This window comes from Gracilinanus agilis, chromosome 4 (assembly GCF_016433145.1).
Source record: "Gracilinanus agilis isolate LMUSP501 chromosome 4, AgileGrace, whole genome shotgun sequence".
Lineage (NCBI taxonomy): Eukaryota > Metazoa > Chordata > Mammalia > Didelphimorphia > Didelphidae > Gracilinanus > Gracilinanus agilis.
In genome coordinates, this window is record NC_058133.1 from 357323307 (window position 1) to 357344588 (window position 21282).

General features: G+C 36.8%; 1 protein-coding gene across 1 annotated transcript in view; it reads left to right on the plus strand.

The window, feature by feature from the left end:
• The window catches only part of LOC123246554 (sine oculis binding protein homolog), a 187525-nt gene that overhangs the window by 32998 nt on the left and 133245 nt on the right, over positions 1-21282 (plus strand). The window contains exon 4 of the mRNA XM_044675401.1: positions 5057-5208. Within this exon, the coding sequence (XP_044531336.1) occupies positions 5057-5208 (152 nt within the window). The remainder of the gene's footprint in view (positions 1-5056; positions 5209-21282) is intronic.

Here is a 21282-nt window from a genome sequence, read left to right on the forward strand (position 1 = left end):
AATAAGATAATATTTGTAGGATTCTTAGCACAGCACCTGGTACATACTAGGCAATTATCAATGCTAGTTCTTCTTATTCTTATTATTATTATATATTACTATGCTAAATGTAAAAAAATGGTTTATGATCCCTATCAAGTATTCCTAGGTTATATTTCTAGACCACTATTAGTCATGCAGAAGCTCTTAGAAGGCCACCACATGGGTTTCTTACAGGGATCTTGTAATCTTTTGAATTAAATAATTTCCAGAAGGACTCAAAGGAAAATTTAACATCAGATCCTTAGCTATATCTGTGTGTGCCTCCAAGCATGACTACAGAAATCTATATTGAATACAACCTTGTTTCACTCCACTGGGAATGATCAGGACTACAACCAGAGCCGTCTTGTAAATTGTTTTAAAAGATCATTTGGTTTTCAAAGATGTTATTCAAATTCACTCATCCTACATGTCACTTGAGAAGATAAGCATTTGCCTATAGCAAATATTTTTTGAGTATCCTCACTGACACAGATTCCCATGGAGATCCAAAAGGAAGAGGAAAGAGAGGCAGGGTATTTTCATTTTCCTTTTCATAGTACAAATCTCACTGCCTGCTTTCTACTACCACCAATGGTCTCTTTTAGTATCTGTTGACATAGACCAGAGTTTCCATTTTTATGCCTTCCCCCATTCTAAAAAGATATCTCATTGTCCATGCTCTTCTTTAGAAAACCTAGTTAAGGAGATTTCATAAGTAATCTTGGTGTTTTAGACACAGTTGAGACAATTTTATCAGGCCTTTATGAAAATGAATAAAATTCTTGCAAGACTATAGAATCAGTGCCAGAAGAGATTAAAAAAACAAACAAAAAAACCCTTACCTTCCACCTTAGAATCAATTCTGTGTGTTGGTTCCAAAGCAGAAAAGCAATCAGAGCTAGGCAATGGGAGTTAAGTGACTTGCCCAAGATCACAGAGCTAGGAAGAATCTAAGGCCAGATTTAAACCCAGGACCTTCTATCTCTCTGCCTGGCTCTCAATTCACTGAGCCACCTTGCTACTCCCCAGAAGGGATTTTAAAGTTGTTTCAGAAGCAGAAGCCCTTCTTTCTGGAAGGAAGCAACAATACTGAGAAGTGGCTACCCAGTCTTCACCACTTACCAACCCAAATTCAGATAGCTCTAGTTGTTAGGAAATGACTTCTTATAGATAAGAAATATACCTTTTACTAATTCTATTTCTGTCACATCTAGAGCTATGTAAACTGATATTTGAAGATGGCAATCATTCCCTGCCTAGGTCTCCTCTTTTCTAGAACCGAACCAGAATAAAATGTTGGTCAGAAATGTCAGTCATAACTTAACTAATGTCTCCTTTTTGAGATTTAAAGTGGGAAAAAAATTCCTTAATACTTTAAACATGAGACTGAAAAAAAAAGGAGAAACAACCTTAAGCATTCTGCCTAATTAAGACCTAGAGAGGTGGTGCAAATTTTGGATGATTACTTGAAGCATCCTTTAGACTAATGCATATTTAGTTATTATAATGTGATAATTTTTTCTTGTTACACAAACTGTTCCCTTTGGGAACATGACTTAATGTTGTAAACATTCTACATTTGTTGCTTTTTTATTATGAGAAATATACAGCCTAAAGACCATAAGGGATGGTAGATCATAAGTCCAGTTTCTGAAGTAGTCTTTGGGAACCAGCCTCCCGACCTGTAATGGCATAACCTTTAGGTACAAACATAATTAAGAGATTCTCAGTTTCCCTTTACTAGGATAAAATTAAAAATTTTTTTAAATTAAAGGAAGAATAATGAAAACTGGGCACTGAGCTGAAAGCTACAAAATTTAAGATGATCAAGAAGTCTACTTCTCTGAGTATCTGTGTTCATTCCATGTCTGAGCTAATTTTTTAATGGGGGCCTCTTGGAAACTTGTTGGTTTTACAGTAGCTATGATTTATGTGTGTGGGGTGGAGGTGGATTGTAGCTTATTTAAGACAGGAGGAACAGCTCAGGGATTGTAGGAGAATTTCATGCCTAGTATTGATTGCTAAAATTAATCTGGAAATAAGTCACAGCTACTTTCTTTGTTTACTAACTGTAATGTTAATTTAAGGAACTTTGCAGAAGACCAGAAAAATGAGACTTCTGAAAAATGTTTGCTTGAATTTTGGGGATAAACCTTTTATGGAATTTTTTTGGGTATCGATGATGATTGGTAACAATTTTATGACTGAAAAGAAAAAAGCAGATGACTATTTTCCAAGGTGGCGCCTCTCTGAAATTGAATTCAATGGGAAACTTAGGGGAATGCCAACTTATTTAACGAGACAAATGCTAACTACCATTCTTAGAGTTTTCCAACTGCTGAATAAAGAAACAGAAATCACACAATTTCTTTGGCTGCATTTTACCATATTGTTGGCCTGCAATGGGACTCGTTTGCAAAACAGTCTTTTTTTATGACACCTTCCTTGTTCAGTCACCAGGCTTATTGTCAGAAAGTGTCCCCTTAAGTAGAATGACAGTTTGAACAAGTAATTATTATATTTGATGGTGATGGGACAAGGGATATGGGGAAAGAAACCAAACTAAATTCTTGGATCACAGCAATCCTTCATATGTTCTTGTTTCTGTAAGCTCTACTACTTAGCTTTCCTGCCGTTTTACCCACTATACTTCTCAGTTCAATTTTGTACTGCTAAGTAAATAACAGTGATTCAGGATGCTGTGCTTGGCTTTGGAATATAGACTCCTCAAAGAGGAAAGCAAAGAATGGAACCTAATTAGCGAAGATATTCTCAAAGAGTGCTTTCCTCACTGAACTGTGATGCCAACTGATTTCCCCAGTTCGATTTTCCCTTTCAGGTTTCATCAGCAGTGAGATTATTGCCACTGGATCATTTATGAAACATTTTTCTGGGCCATCTTCTTTTTTCAGGAATCTGAGATTTGAAATGTATTTAATTAATGGGGGAAATTAAAAATTAAAAAATAAAGCAGTGGATGATGTTAGTTATGCTCTTTTGGGAATGAAGACTGGCTATTTAAAAATATAATTACTAAAACTAATTTTAAAAACTCCACGTACTCTAAGGCAAATCAGTGTATTTTGGGAATTTTGTATGCCATGGAGATTGTATCTAACATGTATATGTGTGATATATCAAAATATACATATATATATATACATAAAACTTTGAACAAGTAGATTATAAAATGCAATAAGAATGGAGCATTAAATTTGAGATTATATTTGGTTCCAATTAAAGAAAGATATAAGTTATAAAGGAAGTCTGATTAAAAAGGAAAGGTCAGCTTTTTGTCTATGTGCATTTGATTTGTAACTATAAATTGCACCATATAATTTGTGGAATAAAAACCCATTAAACTGACAATATTTATTCCATTAAGGTGAATAAAATGTAGCATGTAATTCTGAGTTATGATACTCAAGTCAAAAAAAAAAGCCATATCGCTGCACTACAAATTAGTTTGCTTCTAATTTTGCAGGCTGCTGACAGCAATGCCTCAAAACAAATCTCTCAGAAGGAAATGAGATGATTGTATGACAGACTCTCTGAACCATGAATGTGTCAACAACTCATGGACCAAGGACTGCTTTAGCAATTAGTCTTTGGGGGATTTTGCTCAGAAATCAGATAACAGAGAATGCCAGAGAGAGCTGGGGATCCTGTGATTGCAGTTCAAGCCCATATTTAGGGCTCTGATTTAGCCCTTAAAATGATTTCATATAGGAAGGCGAGAGAGCTAGCTAATAATAACAACATACCATCTTGTTTACCATCCATTGGGAATCAGAGAAGAAACTCAAAATGGAGTAGAACCTTTTGTGATATAGAAGTACTTCACTTGGCAAAGGCAGAAAACCTTTAACTGGACTCAGCATTCACGTTTTCTATAGACAAAGAAACACATATATCAAAAAGACAGCCAGGAAATGGAGTTAGAGAAGGATTCTGTAAGGCCAAGTGACCTCAGTCCTTATGAATTATCTGATCACTACCCCTCTACTGATGGAAAGAAAAATGATCAAATTAATAGGTGATTATTAAATGAAATCTAACTTGCATATGTAGAGACCAATGCCAAAAAACTTACACTTTTCATAGCCTATTCAGAAAGCTGTGTCCATATCATCTTAATTATTAGGGAGTTTTTGCACATCCAGGTTAGGACCACTCAAATTGCCCCATCTATTACTAAATGTAGAGATTTGTCAAAACTCTTCCATAGTCAGAAGTAGAAACATAGAAGAAAAACAATTGCTTGATCACATGGTCAATGGGGACATGATTGGGGATATAGACTCTAAATGATCACCCCAGTGCGAATATTAATAATATGGAAATAGGTCTTGATCAACGACACATATAAAAACCCAGTGGAATTACTCGTTGGCTGGGGGGGGGGGAGAAGAGGGGAGGGAAAGAACATGAATCATATAACCATGGAAAAATATTCTAAATCAATTAATTAAATAAAAGTTTTCAAAGTGAAACAAAGCAAAACAAAAGAAAAAACTCTTCCATGGACATTGGGAATATTGCACATTTGGGAATGAATGTCCCAAATTGGAAATAGAATGTCCCCTTGGTTCCTAACAGCTCAAAGATGCACATGAAGTTAATATTATGCAAAGGCTACGGTGTGTTGTGCCTTTTGCATTTGGTGAGATTTAGGCAATGCCCTATTAGGAATGAGGTTACTTTGGAAGCTTCATTAATTCTGAGGCTAGTTTTGAGGAGCAGAGGAAGGTATCTTAAACCACGATAAGCACCCCCTCCCCCAGGACCTTCCCCAGCATTTTTGTCATGCTCTGTTTTGTATGCAAGTCATCTCTTCCAGCAACCTAGGAAAGTGAAAATCTCTTAAGCCTATCCAGTCAGGAGCTGTCCTGCACCATTAGAAAGTAGTGAGCCCAGTGAAACTGAAGTATCATATTCCCCATTCACTCCTCTTAGGTTCAGGTTGTATATGTTTAAGTCTCATGGGTTGTTTGCTTCTGATGTCAACATTTTTCTTATACTTTTGTTATAGAAGATGATGTGTCAAATGTACAAATAATGTGTGCCTGGTGCCAGAAAGTGGGAATCAAGCGATATTCCCTGAGTATGGGAAGTGAGGTGAAAAGCTTCTGCAGTGAGAAGTGCTTTGCAGCTTGCCGAAGAGCATACTTCAAGAGGAACAAGGTAAGAGAACCATAGAGAGAACCATAGCATCGTCAAAGGCCAGGTCTAAATCATGAACCAGTTAGAGTGCTAGGCACTGTTAGTTTCTGAAAATATTGTGTACTTTTTTGGGTGTCTCCTCTCTCTCTCTCTCTCTCTCTCTCTCTCTCTCTCTCTCTCTCTCTCTGTCTTTCCTTCCTCCCCTTCTTGCTCTCACTTTCCCTCTTGTTCTTGCTCTCTCTCATTTTTAACTTTATTGGGTAAGCAAACTTTACTAACCTGCTCCTCACTTTCTGCCTTGTCGTTTGAGTCATGTGAGGGTGGATGAACTTAATGAGGCAACAATAAATACGTAGCATAAACTAAACCATAATATTATTTTGTCTTTAGTGGGTACAGGCAAGATATCCTGTACATAAAAAGATAGTCTGTGAAGAGTTCTCATGCAGAATAAGGCATTAGGTTCCTAACCTGCGCAATGATGCCTTTGTCTATTTGCTTTAATGAATTCCTGTTTGGGAACATTTTGCTTCTTCTGTCCAAATTCTGACTTACTAATTTCATACCTGAGGTTTGATGGACATGCCCCATGCTTCCCATCATAGTAGGAGCCATTCTAATCATTGCTAAACATTATGAATATTATTACAGCACAAAATATTCACATGATATATGCATTTGGATTCCAAAAGCAAAGTAGCCATAAATTTTAAAAAAGAAAGATATCCCAGGATGGAAAAATGCACTGTTTGACTCTTTGAAACTACTGTCTATATGAACCTGAATGCATGGTATTTCTGTTAACACACACATATTCACACATACACAAATACACACACGCACACATGAAAACAACTTAATTTGTGAGTCTTTGAAGAATCATGGCATTTTGCCACTAATTACTGAAAGATGTTGTGAGCTCTTAACTATTTTCTATTGATCTATAAAGCCTTCTTAATTTATAAAATCTTCCACATTTTGCTAAGCATTGTCATTTCCATAATTCAGGATCAAATTCTGGCCTTTAAAAAAAATTAAAGAAACCTCCTATTTGCAATTTTGAATTTCTAATTATGGGATCACTCCCATTTAAGGAATTTTACTGCAGTTAAATATCACTCTCCTCAGCCAATTTGGGTCACATCATTCTGCCCCAAAACCTAACACCTAAAGAATTCGATTGTTAAGTCCATGGAGTAGAATTTTAGTACGTATATTTGAGAATCAAGTTTAGGATCTTCACTGGTTTAGGGAGGCCAGGAAGGAAATCCATTGGAATCCCCTTTCAAAACTCAACAGATTGAACTTTTCTGCCCTCTTTGGCAGAAGTCAGTGAGTTGGAAAGGGAAGAAGGGAGAGAAATGCTCCTTGACATTCAATTTTAGTATGGAGAAAAGTGATGTCCTGTATGTAAATAATAAGCCAGTAAGCAATTATTAAGTGCATACTATGTGCCAGGCATTGGGCTAAGTGCTGGGGATATGAAGAAAAAGACAAACAATCTGGGCCCTCAAGGAGTTCACAATTTAATGGGGAGACAAGATGCTAACAGCCATGTACATACAAGATATATATAGAGGGTACACTGAAGGTAATATAGACTAAAGTGAATAATCTGGAGAAATCATGGTTCTTCTTGGTCATTGTCAAGAATATTATGGTGAAAATAGCAGGCATCACTCCATTTCTTTTTCTCTGTGTGGCCCAACTCACCATAACAAAATACTATTTATGCCATTCAAAGAGATTACCGCAGAACATTTTTTTTTTCTTTTCTGTAAATCCAAAGGATCCTGGGCAGTATTCTCAATCTTGGTGTGACGCTTGAGATATATTGAGGAGAGGCAGGTAAAACGAGATTAGGAAAATGTTAGAAACTCACATGGAAGTCTCCACCAACAGTTTTCCCTCAGCCTTTCGAGTTCTTTGGAAGAAAAGCAATACCTGTTATTTGATAGAAAGCCACAAGGCATTATCATTTGCAATGATAACATTTAGATTAAGATTTGGCATAGACCTTAATTCATATTTCATATTTCATATCTTGTGCGTTTGATTTATAGTGAACTGCTAACAAACATAAGTAATGTTATTTAACATATATTTAGAAATGCTGTTGGAATTAGGGCAAATACTAATAGAGATAGACAGGCCCTGATGTTGCATTTCTGGCAAGAAGTTATTAGTGTAAGTCTTCAAAATCATAGCAAAAGCCAGGAGCTGCCTTAGTTTTATTCTAACCCAGTGACCTCCAAATGGATTCTTCAAGTTCAGCAGCATATAATACCTGCCTTCTCTATGATCCTAATGCTTATTTATGTATTTCAAAAGTATTACCACTCTACAGCTTCTCATTTTGCAAACTGAGGAGTAAGCTGGTCACGTGCCATATGTGGGATTCATTTTTTTTAAAAACACCGTTATCTCTGCAACAATATAGCATTGTGTTACAGTAAATATGTACAGCTGCTGCATTTCTGTTAACTGAGAGGGCTCTGTGGTCATTTGATTTAAGGCTTGGGTTTCCTAATGGATTGTATTAGACACTGTTCCCTGTTCTGTCGTTTCTAAGAAGTGCTGTAATAAGCTCTAGGGCTTCCCTCTATTGAAACAGTAACAGAGCACTTAGATCTTGCAATATTTTCAATAGTTGAAAAGAAGTCCCCCTTATGATTACAGATTTTCTCATTTTTAAAACTAGAGGGGGAGAGGCAAAATCTTCCCCCCCATAGCTAGAAAAAAAAATATTTTCCTCCACTGATAGAGACCAAAGTTATAGAAAAAGGGGGGAAAATCCCTTGCGTGTAGAACAAGATTTTGCCTTAGGTGTGATCTAGATAAGAACATGTGAAATTAAACATGTTCTAAATTATGATTCACAAAGACAAACAGTTTCCTGCTTGGTAGCATGGTAGGATAACAAAAGGTCTCTAATTTGAACTTAAATTATATACAGAACTCCACTTAGAAAAAATGCACTAGAAAAGGTAGCTAATTAAGAGCCAGATTTTTCAGCTGACCTCTGTTTTGTGTATGAACAACACCTGCATTGGTGAATGTAAATTGGACAGCTGTTCCTGCAGCTACCCACCATGCTTTTCAGAAATGCTTAGTTGTATGGGCAAAAGCTGATTTTCTGAGCGGAAAAATTCACTCAAAACAAAGGCCAACTGAAAGTTTTTAATAATTTTAAATAAATTTCATTTGTGTCTGAAACTTTCCTACTTTCCTGGGTTTTTGTTTCTCATTGGGTAACTTGGAGAATATTTATATATGTGTATATATATATATATATATACAAACATAATATTATATTGCATATATGGTATAAATGCATATATGGGTGTATGCACACATAAATACTACTCTCTCATAAGCCAATGCAGCATGGTAACAAAGGTAATCCTTTACTGCAATGGCATTTGAAGGTGATAGTGTTACCCATCTCCGCACCATCCTTTTGTTGTCATATTATTGAGTTGATTTAAGCTTTGGAGTTGTTTTGGCTTATCACGAATGTTCAGGCTGGTATTTTAAATACTGATTTTAAATACTTTGCTAATATGGGCCCAAGAATCACAGCTGCATACAGTTAGGAGTTTAATTACTAGCTCACATGTTTCAGGATATTGGATGTAAAAAAAAAAAGATTGTATTGATTCATAATTTCATTATGTAGAATCTGAATCCCTAAACGGTTCAGTTGATGACTTAGTTTTGGAGAGTATGACTCAACAAAACAATTAAACATTTGTGCATACTACATTTGTTGGGTGAGGAAGAGTCCCCATTTAGTAAAAATGGGTGTCAATTTCATTATGCCTATATTTTGGATATTTTGGGAGACAGAATTGCTTTTAAAAAAATTAACCATAAGTAGAAAAGAACCTTAGAAAAACTTCCAGCCTAGATGTTCTTGTTGGAATTTATTTCAACTTGTCAAAATTTAATGTGAAATATTGAAGCTATTGTTCAGTCCTATTTGGTAGGCGCACCTGCTTCCTTCCCAACCCCATCCTTATGTTGTACATTACTAAATACTAAGTAGTTCTATCTTTGAGAGTTATCTCTCAGAAGCCCTTGCCCCCCTTTAGAAGAAAAGAGGCATAAAAGACCTAGAGGGGCAGAAGTTGTTTTTAAACATCTTGTACTCGATCCTCTTCCTGGTTTGCATGACTACATAATTAGGAAAATTGATGAGAGAGAACAATTTATTTTTTCCTTGTGATCTAAACCAGTTTCCACAAACACAAACCCCCCAAGTCATAAACCCAAAGCAAATAGTTGTTTGAGTCATTAAAGATGATTGTTTTATCTTTTTTTTGCTCAGGTGATGGGTGTAATAGTCTTTCTGAATTAATAATTTGATAGCTTCCCTATCCATTTTAGAAATCACTACATGTTTTCTGTCCCTTTCTAAGTTTCTCTTACCTTCTGGAGGCAGATTAGATTGCTACCTCTTCAATAAGTGGACTATCATATAGTGAAGCTGAATCTTACCTTTTATTTTTTGAGAAGTCAATTCAATTCAATTCAGTTCAATTCACTGTTGGGAAAAGTAAATTCAACTCATTCATTTTTAAGCTTTCTTTTCCCAGTAGGCCATCATGGTAGGAAAAACAGGTGGCTATTAAACAGCTGGATTGAAGCAAGTTTGCATATTTAAAAATTTTTCTTTTGGATGTTTCCAGAGAGCCAGCAGCATTTGCATGCCATAAGATGTCATAAAAATAAGGCTACAATTGTATTAGTTATTAGCATAAGTTAACCGACTACATACCAATTGTTAAATAACTCCTTTCACTTTCAAACGGTATGTAAAAAATAAATAAAAACCAGTTCTTGAATACGAAGCAGAATAATGAATCTCAAGGAGTCATCTCTGGAAGAACACATTTCTAACTAATATATGCCATCATATTGCTTATTTGGAGCTACATTGTGGCTAGATGTAGAATATTGCTCTTTGGTATTAAAACTGAAAACTTAATGGGCAAAGTTTTCTTCATTTCAGGCTTAATTATACAACCTAGCAGTGCAGAAGAAATGTTTAACGATCTCCCGGTTAAGCCAATGAGTAATGACAAAAATCTGTCTGCTGCCTTTTTTTACTCCAACACCTGCAAAATTTAATTTGCAAAGTGACTATCATTCATATAAGTTTGGAAAATGGCTTCAAAAGATTAGACACAATTAATGTCCCCTGACATTCAATAGCTCAAGCTACCAGCCCCATTTTGGCCTCTTGCTTTATAGGAAGCCTTGCCACATTTGTAAATGCTTCTAGGGAGTCAATATTTTCCCTTTTGATATACCTTGTTTTAATTAGATGCCTGTTGAGGATGCAATGAATGCTGGTGGTCAGTCTTGCTGTCCCGTTAGGATGGGATTACTTTGGCTTTGCAGATGCTTTGAGGACTTTCATTAAAGCCAGTGGGTTGCCTAGCTTTTTGGTAGGGTGGTTGCTGTATGGGGCCTTAGTCCTATAAAGTAAGCCAGTATCACAACTCCCTGTTGGTTGTTGCAAACAAAGAAGGCTCTAGTGGGGGAAAAATAACAAAACCCACCTGCTCTTTCATTCTCTGGTATGTTGAAATATTTAATGGAATATTGATGAGTTCCTGCAAATGGGCAACTGGGATAAGCAATAGCAGAACCTTGTAAGCACATTACTGATGGGAAGAAAAGGACTTCCATCCAGTTGTGAGACTCAGGAGACCCTAAGGATACCAGGAAGTTCTGGAGGAAAAATATGCAGAATGTTGAGAGGCGTACTCACCTGTATCAGAGGTGAGATAAAGATAGAGGGAGTGCTAGAGTTGTGTCAAAAAGATGGATAATGACTTTGTTTTTCATGAGGCTCATCTTTTCTTTTTCTTTTGATGTATAGCATATACTTTTTAAAATTAATTTTTTTAATTATCAAGCACTAATATTTTCTCTGTCTCATTTCCCTTACCTACTCCCATGGAGGGATGAAGGCAGAGAACCATGAAACCCTTTTAACAAATAAGCAATCAAAGAAAACATTGTCATATTGGCCATGCCCAAAAATGTGTGCCTCATTCTGGATATTAGTATATCGCCTCTCTGTTAGGAGGTGAGTAGCATTCTTTATCACTATTCCTCTGGAATCATGATTATTACTCCAATGAATTGATCAGAGTCTTTAAATATTTCAAATTTAAAAAATGTTGATGTTCTAATATACATGGGTATATCTTTTATTAAAAAGGAAAATAAGACCAGACATTATACAGATCCTACCATTTCCCAGAATAGATTTAAATACCAAATGTGATTGTGAAGGTTCAAGTTAAAGAAGAGAGAATGATTGAAAAGCCAAATCAACGCTAGTACCAATCTGTGTTAAAGATTCATTTATGGTTCGTTATGTTGGAGTAGGAATATGGTGATGGCAGCAGGCTCTGAAACCTGAATGGGGTCACCATGGGATGCCTAGTGGCTGTTGGCACATGTGCAGGCTCATTAGTTTTCAGGCACAGTAGGTATCTTACCAACCATCTGTGGCTATTTAGTGCCATAAATTGAAATTGTTTTTTTTTTCTCTCTTTCCTTCAATTGGCCAGTGATTACCCAGTCCACCTAAAAGGCAGATTTCCCTTTGCCCTTAACCACAGTGTCAGGTTACATCAGCCACATTGTGCACTGGTCAGTATTGTATGGGTTCATAAATGTGCTTGTTTGGGGTTCATGGTCTGACTGTCTGTTTGGGTAGTGGGAATTTCAGTCAAACAAATTGCCAGGAAGAAATCTAATTATCTGAGGTGTCCTCCTTCTTCTTCCAGACACCTGCACTGCCACATCTCTCACCTTGCCAGTAACAGGGTTTTCATTTGCATACCAACTGTGCAACAAAGGAATTATATAATCATTCCTTTCAATATTCTTTTCACATCAGAAGATGGGTTGAGTTAATCCAAAAGAGACCTGTTCCATCTGATTTAAAAAGGAAGGTGTGATCACACCTTGGTAATGAGCACTAGAGAAAGGAGAAGGCACAGTTTATATGTATGGGGTGAGCTTTGCAGAGTGACCAAGGAAGAAACAATATCCTGTTTTATTGGGAATATCTTCCTATGGTTATTTTCTATTTGCTCAGACAGCTCTATAAAAAATGTTGAATGCTTAGTGTACTCTTGGGAGGGGCAGGTGGTGTACATTTAGTTCCGTAAGGGATTTTGGTGTAATAAACTTGGAGATTTGCATTCAAGATGTGTGTTCCATCAGTTTCTGAGATTCAGAACCACAATGACCATAAGTCTCAAAAATCCTTTCAAAAATTAATCTATAATTCACATCCATGTCCTCTGTATAATTTGTCTTATCATATTGCCTCTGGACTGACAGTGTAGACAAACAAGCAGTGTATAAATTGTTCCTTGGTCCTGTGCCCCTTTGTTCTCAGTTCATATATTTTTGGATTAATATCCAATAAATAATAGGATGCTACAGTTTTTTACTGTGTCCATTTTGTCAGTGGGAACTCACGAGGGGAAAAGTACCCTTTGTTGTAATCCATACCCAGGCTGGACCTGCAAACAATGCAATCAAATGTCTACCAATTGCCTTTGAGGGTTATGTGTCAGTTTTCTGATTCTTCTGTAAATATAAATGGGAGACTTGTAGTCCTAAAAGCATTAGGAGAAAGATCAATTGTTCAGTGAATCCAGAAAAGATGTTTGCAACCCTTGCTGCATTACGCCAAGAGCTCTTGTTAAATGGCCCTCTTAAACAAAGACAATACCAGAGGATGGAGAAAGTCAGTGTTGGAAAATTATAGCCTACCTGAATTTGGGTTCTGTGTTCATCACGAAGGGATAGGTGGCCACATTTGTCCTTTAGAGGCTTGGTAGTTTTGTCATCCCGACAGATATTTGAGAGAATTTGGTTTATAGAAGATAAAATTCTGGAAGTGTTGCTTTAGTGGAGGTTATTGAAAAAATGAATTAAAAAAGAATAACATTTATTTAAAGTGATAAGACTTTTCTCAAAAATTAAGATGCTTAGGATGACAAGTAGTATCATTGTGAGTCTATCTGCAAATGAAAAATTAAAAGGGGAAAAAAGATGTTTGTGGTTAAATCCTCAAAATGTTGAATCTCTTAGTACTAGAGAGCCCTTATTAATCTTTCCATGGTAGAATGTAGCTCATTAGGCCACTCTAGTTAAGAGTTCACAACAGGGCAGTTCCCATAATAAATTCAGACACTAATGAATTTTCTGTTTAATTCATTTTTTGACTAGAACAAAACATAAGGTTAGTGAATATGCGATCTTCCCCATATCCCCATGTGCTTTATTAGACTGCTTTAAAAGCAAAAAATTGATAGGCATAGTGGACATTTGCTGCTATAAATACATAAAAATTTACTTTTTAAATACGTGGTTGCATTTGATTGGAGAAAAGGGACATTTTAAACTAAAAATGATTGAGTTTTTAAAATAGAAGTATCTGAATTGATGGCATTAGCTGAGGATTGGTTTTCTCTTTCATTATTGCATTGTTCTTTCAGGCTTTAACAAATCCCTGATGCTAGTTAACCTTTCTAGATAGCTTACTTTTTTCCTTGAGAAATTGGATTAGGACTCAATCTTTCCTTTGTAAGAATGATAAGTTTAAGTCAATATAACAATAATAATGATAATTACTAACACAGCTTTAGAGTTTGCAAAGCATTACATATATGCATGTATGTATATATATGCATATATATATTACCTTAATTGAGCCTGTTATGGAGTCATTGTTATTAGATACTTTCCATGTAAGATGAGACAGAGAATTTATGTGACTTGGCCTTCATCAAGCAGCTTGTGAATATTGGAGGCAGGATTCAAACACATCATTTGAACTCCAGCCCATTGCTCTCACCACTATACTACACTGCCTTTCTTAGAACCCTGAGATCTGCAGATAAAATGATTCTTGTCAATATTTAAATTAATATTATAAGGCAATCGAATAGGCTTTTATTGTGCCTTCTATGTGAAAGAAACTATGTTTGGTGTTGGAGATATAAAGACAAAGTATCAAATAAGGAGCTTACACACTCTGGGGAGATATAACATGTTAACCTCTGTGATTGCAAACATACATGTATATATAAACATATATGTATACATAATGGTTTGGGTAGGGAGAAAGCATTAAGTAAAGGCAGGGAAAAGTTTTCCCATTGAATTACAGAATTTTAGATTTCAAAGTGACTTTAGGTGTCATCTTGAACAACCCAAGGAGGTAATGAGGGGAAGGTGAAGGAAATCAGAATTTATATAGCACCTACTATATGTCAGCAACTACAAGGAAAGAGAACAAGCATTTATTAAATGCCAGCAATGAGTCAGGCATTGTGCTAAAAGCTTTTGCAAATATTTCATGTAACCTTTACAACTCTGGGAGGCAGGTGCTATTGTTATCCCCATTTTATATTTGAGGAAACTGAAGTACACAGAGGTTAAATGACTTGGCCAGGGTTACACAGTAAGTGTTTGAGGTAAGATTTGAACTCGGGTTTTCCTGACTCCAGACCCAGGGTTCTATCCATTGAGCTGCCTGACTGCCATGGTAATTCACATATTAATTTGCTCTGCTGTCAGTTTACTTACCATTCTTTGATAAGTGCAATATTTGTTCAGTTATATAGAACTGCTATGGTAGCCATAAATCAAGTTGCCACCTTCTTCTAAACTCTTGTGATGGAATTATTTATGATTATTTAAAGTAATGGGCAAATTTATTGAAAAGTCTATTACAGGACTTCAAAAGCTGTTTTCCAAGATGACCGATTTTTAGCTGTAATCGCTTCTTAAGGTATTTGTGGGAAAATTAAGATGCTGATGTCAATACTTTTTGGGTGCAGAAATTAATTGAATGATCAGAGTAAGGGGATTTTCTTACTTGAAAGCAGGTATTTATATTATGTAATCCTTAGTTCTCATTTACTTGGTATTTAGAAACTCAAAATTTTGTAGATATGTATTCAAATAAAATAAAAAACCGTATCATTAGTTCTAGCCAAGAAAAAGTTAGGAAGTTAGAATTTCAAAGGACATCACATTAACTCATATCTGAACAGGAATACCTTCTAGACTATATCCAATAAGTGGTTCTGCATTCTTTTCTTGAAGACTTCTAGGTGGGGGAAAGGGATAGAACCATTGCCTCTAGAGACCAGCCATTCCATTTTTAGTTAACTCAATTGTTGGGAAGTATTTCCTTTTATAGTAGTAATTAAAATTCATATAATAATTTTAGGTTTGTAAAGTACTTTACAGATATTATTTCATTTGATCCTTATGACAATTCTGGGAGGTAGGTGCTATTATTATCCTCCTTTAAAAGAGGAAACTGAAGCAGACAAGTTAAATGACTTACCCAAGATCACCTCATTAGTCAGTATTTTTGGCCAGTGTGCCACCTAACTCCTTCATTATCAGTTCCTTCAACTATTTCTCATGTGGCATGGTCTCTGGGCTCTTTGCCATCCTAGGCACCCTACTGTGAAGGCTCTCTAGATTAACATAGCCTAATTAAAATGAGATCCTCATTTATATAGGATTCCAAATGTAGCTAAGATTAATGAGTTAGGAAAGGCAGCAGCAGCAGCTAGGTCAAGGTGGAATTGGCCTCATCATGGAAAACCGGAGATTGTTTATTTGTTGTTCATCTTGCTCAACAAACATTTATTGTCAGTTATGAAAAATTGCCCAATACCAAAAGCAGACAGAAATATATAGATATAGATATAGATATAGATATAGTGTTAGAGAGGAAGAAAATGAGGACAAAATGTTAAGTCACTTGTTTTGTTTCCAGCATAGATCCAGACTTAAGTATGTCAACACTAACTACTTTGATCTGAGCCTACCAACGATATTAGTATCTGAGATTACAAGCAACTGGCAGATCCTAAATTGGGCACTGGAGACTCATGAGTTCATTGGGAGATTTACAATGTACATAAGATTTGATGAAGCCCTAAGGGACAGATGTAAAACACTTTGCAAACCCCAAACCCGACATGAACATAAGTTACTTATTCTGGATGTGGCAAGATGCAAGAAAGCAGCTCCATTTTGACGGGATGCCTACTCAGGAATCCTAAGATCATATCTGTAGGGCTGCAAGGAGTTCCAGAGGTCATCCAACCCTACTCACTCCTTTTATAGATGAAGAATCATAAGCTGAGGGGGGCTAAGTGACTTTCCTAATGTCTCCTAGGAAGGAAAATTCAGAGGAGGGATAGAAACGCAGGTCCACAGTTAGCGGTTTTTGATTTGACTTAATTGTAAGATTTCATTTGTTAGGAGTAGTGATAGTTTGATGATGAAAATTAGTTAGTGATTTGTACTGATTGGAAGAGAGTCATAAGATAATAGATTTAGAGCTGGGAAGGGCTTCAGATATCACCCTGCCCAACACCTTTATTTGACAAATGGGGAAACTGAGGCCAAGAAAGGGTAAGTGACTTTCCTAAAATTTTACATGAAGTGCTCAGTAATGCCCCAGAATTCACCAAAGGGTAAACCTGTCTTCCTCATGGGTAAGTGACTTTGGAAACTGAGTAGGGGCTCTAAGATAGAAGACATAAGCTTGTTATTCTGTCACAGATTTTTCCCAAGAGCTATCTATCTCATATGAAGTAACAACTATCCCTAATGATCATTATTAAGAAGACTGGTGTAGTATGTATTATTTAGACTGCAGGACCACTTAGGAAGAAGGGCAACCCTAGGGCAAAGGTGTGCGTTTTCAGTCCATTCTTTTTCCATTCTGGTCAGATCCCATCAAACATGCAAAGCTGGGTAGGGCCAAGAGAAAGTAATTACAGTTAGCTCAATTATTCTCCCTCATGAAGAGGAGCATTGGTACATTTAATTAAAAATAGAAAATAATACACAATATAACTTCATTAAGCTTCAGTGGCAGCTTTGGCACTGGTCCAGGACTATCCTATCTGTGGGGAGGCAGATGATTCTGGGACAGTTTGGATAATCATTTGAAGTTGTAGTATTATTCAGAAGAGGTGCTTCTGAAGCTGTTCTGCTTACAAAGAATCTGTTATGAAGCTAATCCTTTTGTGGATATTTGGGAACTTGATCTATTGGGCAGTATACAAAAAGCTTTCATAGGAAAAAAAAAACAGCAAGGAAAAGGAATCTTTTGAAGAGAATTGAGATTTTGATGAACCTGGAAGTCTAAAGTGTAGGTCCTCATGAACAGGACTACAAAGCCTTGGAAGTAGGAACTCCAAAATCTAATCCTGGTTCTGTCATTGCCCTGGGCTAGTAACCTCCTTGATTCCATCATTCAGTCAATAAATCATTCTATGAGTTTATGAATCTAAAACTATTAGCAGGGAGCAAACAATGCCCTGCAGTCACCTCAAACTTAGCATGTTCGAAACAGAATTTATTACCTATCCCTTTCCTATTTTTATTTCTTTGAAGGGTGTTACTGTCCTTCTAGTGCAAAGAATAGAATGCTGGACCTGGAGTCAGGAAGACCTAAGTTCAAATCTGGTCTCAAATACTTACTAGCTGTGTGATTCATGGCAAGTCACTTAATCCTGTTTGCCTCAGTTTCCTCATATGTAAAATGAGTTGGAGAAGGAAATGGCAAATGACTCCAGTACCTTTGCCAAGAAAACCCCAAATGGGGTCACAAAGAGTCAGAGATGATTGAAAGGACTCAACAAAAACAATAACAACAATCCTTCTGGTTATCCTGATTGCCAGTCTCAGTTATCCTCAGCTCTTCACTTTCCCTCACTACCTTATCCAATCAGTTGCCAAATTTGATACATTCTACCTCAACAGCTTCCCTCCTATCTGTCCCCTTCTTTCCACTCATATGGCCCCTGCATTGGTTCACGATCTGAGCACTTTTCACCTGGACTACTTTAATACCTTCTAATTGATGTCCCTGACTTCAATGCCTCTACTGCCTCTCTTCTCAAATCCATCCTTTACATTGGAGTTAAATTAATATTCTTTAAGCACAGGGTCTAATCACTGTCATTCCCTTGCTCGAGAAATTCCCAGTAGCTTCCAATTGGCTTTAGGATAATTGACAAATTTTGTCATTTGTCATTTAAAGTCCTTTATGATCTCTTTCTACCCTTGCTTTCCAGACCTACTACACATTACTTCCTTTTTTAAAAATTCTTTTTAGGGATTTTAATGTCTTTATTTTGTTTTAGTAACAAATTTCCACATAAAATTTCCAAAGTCATATGATTCATGTTGTCTCCCTCCTTTTTTCCCTCCCCTCTCTCAAAGGTGACAAACAATTCGATCTGGGTTGTTATCATGTAAAACATATTTCCATATTATTCATATTTGTAAGTGAATGATCTGAAAGAACACATTCCTTCTAATCACACATTCTGCCTTCTAGCTAAATTTGTCTATATATTTTTCTTCATACTGTCTCTCATCTCTGAGCCTTGGCTTAGGTCCCTGACGGCAAACCTATGGTGTTCCTGCAGAGACCTCCCTGTAGGTACGGGTGCGGACGCCCGCCAGAGCTAGTTACTAGAAAGGCAGAGGGTTTTGGGTGGAGCTGCCCCCCTTCTCCTTCTCCACAGGGCCTCCCCACCCCCTCTGCCCAGCAGCCCAATGGAAGCGTTTACTCCCTCCCCTGAGGGGCGGGTCTGGGCCACTCCTTCCCTTTCTCCCCTCGCGGTCTGGGATTCGGGGGTGGGGTGGGGGTGGGGCACTCAGTCTGAGAGTGGGGTGGGGCACTGCCCACGGTGTCTAAAAGTTCTAAAAAGTTCACCATCGCTGGCATAGGTCATTGCCTATAGTTGGTATGTAAACTCCCCTCTAATCCATTTTGTGCTTACTTTGTTCTCAAAGTTACTTAATATGTGTATGTATTGTTCTCCCCCGACCAAACTCGAGCTCCTTGAGGGCAGACACTCTCTCTGTCTGACCAACTCCTAGCTGGCACATTGGAGACATTTATTAAACGCTCGGTGAATGAAGGCATTACTTCAAGGCATCGCCATAAAGGTTGTAAGGGATAAGGTGTATACAAAATAGTTTTTGCCCTCTAGGAGTTTACATTTGGTATCTTTGACTCTACAGTTGCGACAGTAAAACTGACTCACTTCGTGGAGTGTTTTGACAATTCATTAACTCATGAAGGTAATGAATGCATTTTGTAAATAAATTTTAAAATGCTGTTTTTAATGATCAAATGCCTGCATAAAATAAGCTGCAATGACAACAAAGAAAAGGAAAAAGCTAAAAGCTTTGCTTTGGAAAAGGAGAGTGGTATAATTAGTGTCTGATAAATGTGGCTGGGTGATTGAAAATAAATGGGATAAGTGGCTTCTTGGTGAAGAGAACCACAGAAAGGGTAGATTAACACCCTGGGTGAGGGAGGAAGAGACAGCTGCATTATACATGTAGGGGACCATAAAGCTATATCAAAATTTAATTCAAGGGTGGAGCTGAACATTGGATGATCACAAATTCTAGGACGGAGAAACACTAAACATAATTATCACTCAGATCCCCAGAAAAGAATAAAGAGGTAAAATTGACTGCAAAATCTACTGGCAAAATAGGATCGGCTGATAACATGATACAATGGTATGTAGAGGAGGAAGAGTTCTCCTCCCTTTCTTTGGAGTCTTTGTTCTACCCTAGTGTATCATTTTAGTGCCTGGTATTATGTAGACAGGCTTCTTAGATATAGAGAGACTGACAATCTACAATCGGGCAGGTAAATAACTAGATTTTAGGCCTCCCCTGTGTTAACTGGTTGATGGACATAGTTTTGCTAAATGAGAGTTTCTCCCAAAAGATGTCCAGGATGTCATATCCCCTCAGGAGAGGAATGATGATCCCCTGTTATGTTCAGCCTGAACACACTCTGAGCAAAGGACTGTGGTCTCTTGGTTAATAGTGGCCATAGTGCAATTAAGTTGGAAATCATGATAGGTTTGCTTTCTTCTCAATAGCCCTGAGAACCACACATGGTGACAATCACCTCCAAAAGAGGCTGATTTTAAAACTGTGATGAAAATGGCTAACAGCAGGCTGAAGGTTAAAGTAAAAAACTTTAAAACCATAAAATCTGCCTGGAGGCTATTTAAGAAAACTGTTTTAGAGGCACAGATGGTTTATATACCTCTGAGCCAAAAACAAAAAGGAAAAAGGGGACAGTAAAGCTGGCGTGATTAAACAGACAAGTATGGAAGTTTATTAGGATTAAAAAGGCATCTTTTAGAAACATGAAAATCTGTCTCAAGAAACTAGCAAGATGGGTTAAAAGCAAATTGGAAAATTGAGGGGAATTTAAAAAAATCCACCAGATAAAGCAGTGACCTTGGAGTCAGAAATACCTTGATTTGAATCTTGCCTTAGTTGTGTGACCTTGGACAAGTCACTTAATCTCTTCGGACATTAGAAATAAAATTAACTTCTACTTCGCTGAGTTATGGGAAGGATCGAATGAGATAATTTATTGAAAGTGCTTCATAGAAGCTAAAGCATTCTATCCATATGAGTTGTTATTTGCAGTATCCTTTTAATCGTAAAATTCAGTATATGTGTATATATATATATATAAGTATTGACTAGCCATATGATTTCATTGGTGTGGGGAACTCCTGTTATAGAAGCTCCCTCTCTCAATGTAGAGCTACCACAGTTCTGCACTTTATGGATTAGTGGGTTACCTGCTTACTAAGACCACCATGCTGTTAAATGTAGCAACTACACCCCAGAAGAGAGAAGCTATTGGTGTAAGATTATATCTAGCTTTCTACACATTAAACAATCATCAGAATTAGAAAGGGGAACGTCAATTTGATGCTATGAAATCTGTATATAAGGAATATAGTATAGAGTTGATATGAGACTAATCTGAGAGGATTAGATCGTCTGATCTCCTCAAAGGGGGAAAAATCATGCTCCTGTCATTAGTTAGCATTCAATATAAAAATAAATAAAAAATTCAAACTATACCCCTACAAACGTGTGATAATTTATTTAGAGCTTTATAAATCCAAGTAATTCACTTAATATTTGGCCAGCTCCTTCAGAAAGCACCCTTGA